This window comes from Gymnoscopelus braueri (assembly GCF_963280865.1).
Source record: "Gymnoscopelus braueri genome assembly, chromosome: 5".
In the NCBI taxonomy this organism is placed as follows: Eukaryota; Metazoa; Chordata; class Actinopteri; order Myctophiformes; family Myctophidae; genus Gymnoscopelus; species Gymnoscopelus braueri.
Genome location: NC_137606.1, coordinates 27,676,481 through 27,686,480, shown reverse-complemented (window position 1 = coordinate 27,686,480; position 10,000 = coordinate 27,676,481). Strand labels below are relative to the sequence as shown.

Sequence of the window (10,000 nt, the reverse complement as noted above, 5' to 3'; positions counted from 1 at the left end):
TCCTTTTTTCTAGAATATATGAGCCTGACGCATCCATCCATGACCAGCAGCAGCCCCACTTTAAGACATCCTAGCTTGTTAGGAGTCCTCATGAGCAGCCCTCCCATTCTCCTGTCCATGCCGCTGCTCCGTGGGCTGTAAAGCTGCTTTATAAATCAACTTGTATGAATCATTTTGAAACGCACTTTTTCCTTTTACTCAATTAAGGTGAAAGCCCACGAAGGAACAATTCTCTCTCCCCATCTCTCTCTCTCTCTCTCTCCCTAGTCTCTGTTATTCTCTCTCAAGCAACAACGCAGCTTGCGGATCTTACAGATCTTAAAAAGTTTGAAAACGAGAGGATGAAAGTGGATTTTGTCTGTGGGTTTGGTAGCACTTGCTATGCATCCTATGTGTATAACGCATCATGAACATACTTATAATGCATTATAATCTGCTTGGGTTTTTATAAATATTTAACCAATGAAAAGTATTATCAAGAGCTTCTTTTATCGGTAGCACTTGCTATGCATCCTATGTGTATAATGCATCATGAACATACTTATAAGGCATTATAATCTTCTCATAACCCTGTATAATTAGATTTATAAGAGCTCATAAATACTCATAATGCTTTATTACCATAACCATAACACATTATAAGGCCTTTTATAATGACTTATAAGTATCAAGTGTTATAATACTTCATAATTGCTGCCAACCTGGTAACAATTGCTATGCATCCCAAATTATTTCTCATATTTATAATCCATTATAATCAATTGATAATGCTTTATTATCACTGTTATGTGTCATAATTATTATAATGCATTATTATAATGCATTATACTACGATTATAAGTTATTATAAGCGGTCATTTGTTACTTTATGATCATTTGATGAGGCTTTATTATTACGTTTATAATGCCTTATTATCACTTATAAGGCATTACACTGTGATTATAAGTTATTATAAAGTGAACATTTGTAACATTATGATCATTTTATAAGATGTTATTATAATTTTTTTATGGCCTTTAAATGACTGTAATAATGCATTATAATTACTGTTATAATGCATTACACTATGATCATAAGTTATTATAAGTGGCCATTTGTTACTTTAAGATCATATAATAATGCTGTATTATAATGTCTAAAATGCCTTATACTCACTGTCATAACGCATTTTAATCACTGTTATGATCACTGTTATGATTGCATTACACGTTGTTATGAATATATATAAATGTAATCATCACGTGTTATAAGCATAATGCAATCCATTTATACTTGAACTTATAAGTCATTATAATAAGCTTTATAATGTGTCATGGTTATGGTTATAAAGCATTATGATTATTTATAAGCTCTTATAAATGTGATTATAACAGATTATGATCAGCATTACAATGCCTTATAAGCATGTGTATAATGCGTTATACACATGGGATGCATAGCAAGTGCTACCCTTTTGTCCATTTCCTGAAAGGTATCAAGGTTTTCGTACAAGGTTTCCGCCCGACATCGGCGATATTCTATACCCTCACTGTCTCCATCTCGCATGTATCCCCTCAGCCCTGAAGGACAGCCGGTTCCAGCTGGTGAATTTCTCTGACAACGAGCTGCGGGTGTCTCTGTCCAATGTGTCACTCTCCGACGAGGGACGCTATGTGTGCCAACTCTACACAGATCCCCCTCAGGAAGCCTACGCAGACATTACTGTCCTAGGTATCTTAACGCACGCGAAAAAGCACACGCACGCGCACACACACACACACACACACACACACACACACACACACACACACACACACACACACACACACACACACACACACACACACACACACACACACACACACACACACACACACACACAAAGATTTATTGTGATGCCATTCGTAATACATGGTGAAAATTAAATAATGTCAATCTGTGATCCTGTTTATCTTTAGCAACTGAAAGTAAATGTCAGCCAATTAGGCCCTCGCAGCGATCCACAGCATAACAAAACGGAGCAGATGCTATAAGTGATAGCTCCGACCATGTTGTTCTTTGGCAGCTGTGTTGACTCTGTGAATCTCTGGGAATGTTGACTTGGCTGCTCCAAAATGATTCCTATTGAAAGTCAGCTGTGCCACACATTGATGCTCAGGAGTGAAATTACTCTCGTTAAGCTTTATTATACATTCAGGCATCCTGGGGGATTGAAAGGAATTAAGAACACTTTAAAGTAATTACTCTAGTTATACAATCGAAACCTACAGTAGCTGCAGAATTTCTGAAATAAGGATGGCATTTGAGAGCGCTCGAAATAAACATCCCACTGAGTCAGTCCCTGTGCACCCCACGCCACCCACCCCTACCCCCCGAGTTCAGTAAGAGGCCACTGTACTTCAGAGTGTACTTCAGTGGGAAGGAGACAAGGAGACTTGTCATCTTGGCCCATTTTGCAGACATTCAGGGACCATGGCATTACACTAGATTTTAGATTACAAGTGATGTCTGAACGAAGGTTTAATGTAGCAGAATATTGTGTGTGTGTGTGTGTGTGTGTGTGTGTGTGTGTGTGTGTGTGTGTGTGTGTGTGTGTGTGTGTGTGTGTGTGTGTGTGTGTGTGTGTGCGCGCGCGTGCGTGTGTGTGTGTGTGTGCATGTGCGCGTGCATGTGTGGTTGCACCTGTGAAGTGTGCGCATTTGCACATTTTTGTCATGCCATTGTGTTTCCTTCCCCGACATCGTGGATCAGTGCCACCAGGCAGCCCGATCATCGAGAGCCGCGAGGACGTGGTCAGTGAGGGGAACGAGACGGAGCTCACCTGCACCGCCATGGGCAGCAAGCCAGCTGCGTCCATCAGATGGATGAAGGGAGAGGAGGAGCTGGCAGGTCAGTTTCATGGCAGCCGTCCTCAGTTTGGTTCACATACTACCAGGCCTGTCCACTTCAATACAAAGTCCAGCTCTCTGGAGGGTAGGGCTATATATCGAAACCGACATTTAGAACCAATAACCGCTTTTTTTTTTCTTAACGAATCGACAATCGAGTTCCTGTATTATACAGGAAAAATAGCAAAGATATTTTTGCAAGCTCACAACGCGTTGCATTGTGATGCGTTGTGAGCTTGCAGATCTGCTAATTTCATACACATTTTCTTTTTATGAATCCTAATCAAGGCAAAAGTTTGAAATAATCATATCACCCAACCCTACTGGAGGGCCTTACAGTATGTGAGAGAACCTAAAACATGGGTTGGTGTTATTAGGGCTGAGCATTGTGTCCATGTTATATCCATGTTGTGATATCAGACTACATATAATATGGTGATATGCTTTGTGTTTTCCTTTTTTTTAATTATTGTTTAAGCCCTAATTTATACTTTCACAAATGGTCAAAAATAACAAAGAAGTAGCCACCTACAAGCTCATAACGCAACAACACGTTGTGAGCTTGTAGATCGGCTATTTTAGCTATTTTGGAAAAGTTTAGAAAAAAGAACATCGTCACAAAACTGTAATACAGGAATGTTCACAATATCGTCACAAAACTGTAATACAGGAATATTCACAATATCGATAGAGGTATTTGGTAAATAAATTTGTAATATTTGATTTTGTGTTAATCACCCAGCTCTAGTTTGTGTGTTGTATTGATTTTGTTCATTTATAAGTCACTAGTCCATACCCGGTGAAGTGCACAGGCGAAAGTAGTTGCAAACGTGGGGTTATGCCGTGTCCCGTCGCAAATTTTGGCCTCACCACATTTTGGTCTCACCGGAGGTTTGTGGAATTATATGAGGACTAGTCCATACCCCCCCCCCAGCCGCACGCACACGTCCCGTGCGCTATTCTCCCCCCACCAGCCTAGGGAGCCCAGGGCCGAGCTCATGCCTCCTTCAATGCATGAGAGCCAACTGAGTTTCTTTTCACCTGACAGGGGGGAGTTTCCTGTGTAGAACGTAGCGCGTGGAAGGAACACAACACCAGCTGTCATGGGGGAGGCGGTATAGTGACCAGGATTACTACATGTTTTTCTGAGGGTATTAACTACCCTGGGAGACACGGGGAGAACATGCAAACTCCACACAGAGTAGGCCTCAACTTGACTTTTAACCCCCTATAAATGGTTAAACACTTATTTGTACATTTTATTTTTTTATTTGAGTGCCTTGGGCTGTCTGAGGCTGCTGTGGAGAGGGAATGTGATGAGGTTTTGATTAAAGCTAATAAATAATTCATTATGTAGGTTACTTACCGTATACAGTAGCAAGAAGGATATTCATTTGTCATAATATTTATCAGAAGTAGATGTATCGGGGCTAGTCGACACAGGATTTATTGAGCTTGTGAAAACATTTAGACAAAAGTGAATCTGAAGCTAAGTGCCATCTGTGTGCCTGGAAGTTAATTATGTGATGTTTAGTTCTGATAGGAGGAAGAGACAACATGCTGGTTAGATCAGTGAAATGCCATTAGTGTGCAGTGGTGGAAAGTAACTAAGTACATTTACTCAAGTACTGTACTACAATTTTGAGGTAATTTTACTTTACTTGAGTATTTCAATTTTTCAATACTTCATAATTCTACTCCACTACATCTCAGAGGCAAATATTGTATTTTTTACTCCACTACAATTATTACAAAACATGCATTCAGTACTTAAGCTGAAAATAGCTCACATTGTATCGCGTTGTGAGCTTGAAGATCGGCTATTTTCGAAAAGGTTTGACAGATTTTGAAAAAAATTATTACTTTTACTTTGTTACTTACTGTAAGTATAATTGCTGCCAACACTTTTGTAATACAGGCCTTCATCTTGTAACAGAGTATTTTTATACTGTAATATTGCTACTGTTACTTACTTACTTGAGTATTTCTTCCAACACTCTTGTATCTCAGAAAACACTAAACACTTCTCATTATTCACCATAATCACGTGGTGGCCATTGTTTCTGAAGCGTCTGCGGCCGTAACGGCGCATTGCCCGCTTACGTCATACACTTCATGCTCCATATCCTCCGAATATGAAGAAAGAGCAAGATTGCCGCTGTGTAAATTGATTGATTGATTGATTGATTGATTGAATACTTTATTTGCAGTTTGCAAAAAAAAAGCACAGGAAGGTTCAGTTCAATACAAGGTCTGCTAAGAGGATTTTAAACCCAAGAAAGCTATGGCTTGTTTCCATTGGGGTCCTTTGTACTCAATTCATCGAAACATTTAACAGACATGTCAGACACATGCATTGAATATGGTCAATGCATGTGATACACAATGCATTACTTTTTACAAGCACACACATAAGCTGTACAGAATCACAATGATAGTGCATTTGTCTTTGGTGTGTCTGTACAAGTATAAGAGCTGAACAAGTCTTTTGGCGAGTTTAAATTGCTTCAGAATTGCCCGAAGTTGTAGAGCAACCATCGATCACGGTGGCAGGTAGAAGACCCGTGGGTTCTGGCTTGGGAGAAGACCCCTCCCCAGGGGAAGCTATGTTTCTTGTTAGCATAAATGACACCTGTATCATTTTACTCTTGGGTCCCCATTACAGTGTGTTGTGAATTTAACCCATTCAAACCGGGAACGCATCTGTGTAACCACTTTATCCATATTTTAGCTTTGGCTTTTGAAAAATAGCATATATACCATAGACTGTAAAAAGAATGGACAGCGTTACGCCCCTAGACGCTACAGACCGTAAATGAAGCCGATTGTCCCAAGACTGTATGTCCGCCATCTTTCAATATCGCGTCATATCCTGCAGAATGCCACCAGACCATTATTATTGGTTGGGTAGCTTGTCAATCAAGAGCGGGGGTGGGGAATGAATGCTATTGGTTGTGTAGCGTGTCAATCAAATCATCCCGCCCCTCCTAGAGCATAACCTACTTTATCGTCAATTTTAAAATAAATGAGACCATAATTTAGCAAAACGCATATCATGATGATTGGAAGGAGACTTTAAACTAGCGACTGGAAGCATATAGTATTTATGACAATTTTTATTAAGGTAAGAAAATCTAGTTTGTCAAAAACCCATCCGCTTGTGTTAGAATAAATTCTTTCTGACACCAGCAGGGGTAAAACAGCGAAACTACAGGCCATTCATATGAACTGTCTCTTCCGTATTAGCCTCAATGTAAAAATCTCAAGCTGGCCCCTTGGTATATACAAGCTCATAGCGCGGCACCGAGTTATGAGCTTGTTATTTTAGAAAAATCTTTACCATTTGTGCAAATATTTGAATATATATATATGTTTTAAAGGGAACATTTGTAACTCAAATATTTGCTTCTGGGGGTCCCTGGAACACAATATTTTGAGATGGGTCTGCTATATGGACAAATACATATAATTTTGGGGGTCCTTGACGTGAAAAAGTTTGAGAACCCCTGATATCAAAGCAACATACGTTTGTCAGAAAACTGTTACGATTTAGAAGACATTGTAGAATCCCCAGAAGCAAAGATTTGAGTTACAAATCTTTGCTTTAAAAAATATATATATATACATATATATATATATATATATATATATAAATTCAAAGATTTGCAAAAAAAAAATCACGATTTTTCTAAAATAGCAGATCTACAAGTTCATAGTGCGGCAGTCGGTGCCGCATCATGAGCTTGTAGATCTGATATTCTTTATAATTTTTTATCTATGAGCTTGTATATCTGATATTGTTTAATAGCCAAAGAAATCAAAAATGTATAATCTAATCATTTATATCTGCAAAGTAACTAGTAACTAAAGTTGTCAAATAATTGTAGTGCAGTAAAAGTACAATATGTTCCTCAGAGATGTAGCGGAGTAGAAGTAAAAAATATTGACAATACTCCACTAAAGTAAAAATACCTCAAAATTGTACTTAAGTACAGAACTTGAGTAAATGTACTTATAGTTACTTTACACCACAGCAGGCAGTGACTGGAACCTAAGTGTGTGTGTGTGTGTGTGTGTGTGTGTGTGTGTGTGTGTGTGTGTGTGTGTGTGTGTGTGTGTGTGTGTGTGTGTGTGTGTGTGTGTGTGTGTGTGTGTGTGTGTGTGTGTGTGTGTGATCTAGCAGCCGTGGCGTTGTGCTGGAAGTGGAACCTGTCAGTGATTGATGATTGATGTTCGATTAGACACTGTCTGCTACAAGGTTTCAGACTCTTCTTCCTGATTCTCACTTATCCTTGCACAACCTGACCGGTAGCCATTTTCCTGATTTCTGAGAGGTTTTGAACAGCCTACTACACAAAGACAGTGTGTTGTTGCATGTGTGCGTATACAGCAATTACAATTCTGCCTCAGAACGATTTTTGTTGTTGAGCTACGTTTTCTAGATCTGAATTACGTTATGAAATGAATCATCACCAGTAGCTGAGCAGAGTCTGATCAAAGAGATCTAATTAAAATGTCCCAAAAAAAAGGTACAGTATATGAACAGAGAGAGAGAGAGAGAGAGAGAGAGAGAGAGAGAGGACTTTGAGAAGTTTTAACACCCACTGTATCACCTTCTAGGCTTCTAGGGCTTTAAATACGATTAAATAATACTAAGCTATGTTCCAATAGTACCAGAATTTCTGTTTGGTAAATCAGGATCAAATGATCGCACAGATTCAAATTCCAATTACTACTATGGTCATAAATGCACAGATGCATATATACTCATGCAATAAAAAACACACACATAATTGCAGTGATTTCTGTGTACTAATTGCACATATAGTACCAGTGGCTTTTACATCCTAGCTCTGACTGGCCAGAACTATCATAACATAAGGAGGACTATTACATTTTAATAGTAAGAGTAAAATCATTATTTGTACGTATTGCAGCACATTATAATTCTTTCACAGATGCTGCAGAGGGTGGTTAAATTTAATTGCCCTTATGAGCGCTGACTACTGACGAGACCCAGTGCTTTCACTTTTATACAGGCAAGGTCTAAGGTGGGTGGGTGTGAGTTACGCGGGGTTAACCTGTTTAAACCGGGAACGCATACCGTGTCATTTTAGATTTGAGCTATAACCATAATTTTATACTTTGGCTATTGAAAAATAGCAGATATGCAAGCTCGTAGCACGGCACCGAGATAGAGCACGCTTGTAGATCTGCAAAAAATTTTTTTTATCGTGAAAATTTGTGCAAATCTTTGAATAGATGTTTTTTTAAAGCGAACATTTTGTAACTCAAATCTGTGCTTGTGGAGGTCCCTGGAACAAAATATTTTACAAATGTTCGCGTTAAAAAAGGCAGAAAAAGCCCCCAAAAATATCTTTAAAAAAAAAAATTTGCAACAAAAAAAATCTTTTTTTTAAAAAAAACGTTGTATATCTGCTTGCATATCTGCTATTTTTGAATAACCAAAGACATCTAAAATGACACTGATGCGTTCCCGGTCTTAATGGGTTAATAACAACCAAGAGGCCGCACATGTGTGAACCGACGGCGATCATTGTCGGTGGAACAGCGATGTGTTTTGCACTCCTTGAGTCCGGCCCGGGCTCCCCTGTGACAGGGGCTGAAATGGAAGGTGTGCTGCGGGTCAGCGAGGGGGCTGTAATTATTTCCTCACTTCATTAAGTGCGGGTAAACCATCACACTCAGCACTGCAGCTAATGCGATGCGATGCCCCCTGTGGCATTGTAATGCTCTCTAAATGAATGCCCCTCTGACAGCCAAAGACCTCGTGGGCAGTGGATTACTGCAGGGTGAGCCCCAACAACAGTCGACCCTCAAGCTACAGACACTCATTATCAAGCTTATACAACCGCCCTTTTCTGCTCTCATCAAACTTGAAAGAGCCTGAGGCAAATTTGAATCCTCTTAAAAAACTCTGGCGGCGGCAGCATCACCTCAGTAAATATAATAAATACTACATTGAATTTAAATTCAACTGGAAAGCGGGACCGCTCCAGAACAAGTTCATGCACCCTGTTACGGATAGCGATGGCTATTATTAACCCATTCAATCTGGGAACGCATCCACAAATGTCTTCTAAATCCTAACTGGTTTCTGAAAAAAAAAACTTACAGTATGTTGCTACTGTATATCAGAGGTGCTCAAACTTTGAGCACCTCTGATAGAGTCAAGGATCCCCAAAATTATATGTATTTGGCCGCGGATCCCAATCTCCAAATATTTTGTCGTCCCCCCCAGAAGCAGTTTTTTTTTTAGCAGTTTTTGTGTTTTTATTTCTTTATTTGCACCACTGCTCCTCTTGGAAACTTGTGTTATTTTGTATTGTTCTTATTGAACTTTTAATCCTGTTGTTTAATGATTTCTCCCATGAAGGAAAGGATTCCAAATAAGCCAGCCGGCTTCTTCCTTTCCTTGCGCAGCAACTTGTCATTTAATATGTATTGTTTCCATATTTGTTATAACAATGTGCTAACAAACTAAACTAAACTAAACTAAGCAAAGATTTGAGTAAAAAAAAAAAATATATATATATTCAAAGATTTGCACACATTTTCACGATTTTTCAAAAAAATAGCTGAAGCTCATATGAGCTTGTAGATCTGCTATTTTTTGAATAGCCAAATATTCCCAGATTGAGTGGATTAATGCAAAAAAAATCTTTGAAATCCTAGGCGAGCTGACAGTGGAGGAGAGCTACGACAGGATGTTCACCGTCTCCAGCCGCGTGAGGTTCTCCGTCTCCAAAGAAGACGACGGCGTTCCAGTGGACTGCATCATCGACCATCCAGCTGTGAAGGACCTGCAGGCACAGAGACGCCTGGAAGTCCTATGTAAGTAGTATAGACCACAGCTGTGCAATTATAGGCCACTGGTTCTCAAACCTGTGGGGCCGGGGCCCACTTGGTGGGCCGTGACGATATTGCAAGTGGGGCACCGCCAAATAATTGGCAAAAGACAAAGATTTGAATGATAATGTAAAAAAAAGAAAGGTATTTCTTCTTTAAAACCTTGGGTCTGTAAATGAGTTTTCTTTGTGATACCAATAAATAGGAACAATACTATGTATAAGTACTGTATCAGTGGTGGAAAAAGTACTCAAATGTATTA

At 39.3% G+C, this 10,000-nt stretch overlaps 1 protein-coding gene across 2 annotated transcripts in view; it reads left to right on the top strand.

Annotated features, from left to right (window-relative positions):
• Positions 1–10,000, top strand: part of cadm1b (cell adhesion molecule 1b) — a 158,338-nt gene that overhangs the window by 108,669 nt on the left and 39,669 nt on the right. For both annotated transcript variants that reach the window (XM_080428576.1, XM_080428575.1), the window contains exons 4-6: positions 1,559–1,711; positions 2,732–2,869; positions 9,565–9,723. In XM_080428576.1, coding sequence (XP_080284702.1) covers positions 1,559–1,711; positions 2,732–2,869; positions 9,565–9,723 — 450 coding nt within the window. The remainder of the gene's footprint in view (positions 1–1,558; positions 1,712–2,731; positions 2,870–9,564; positions 9,724–10,000) is intronic.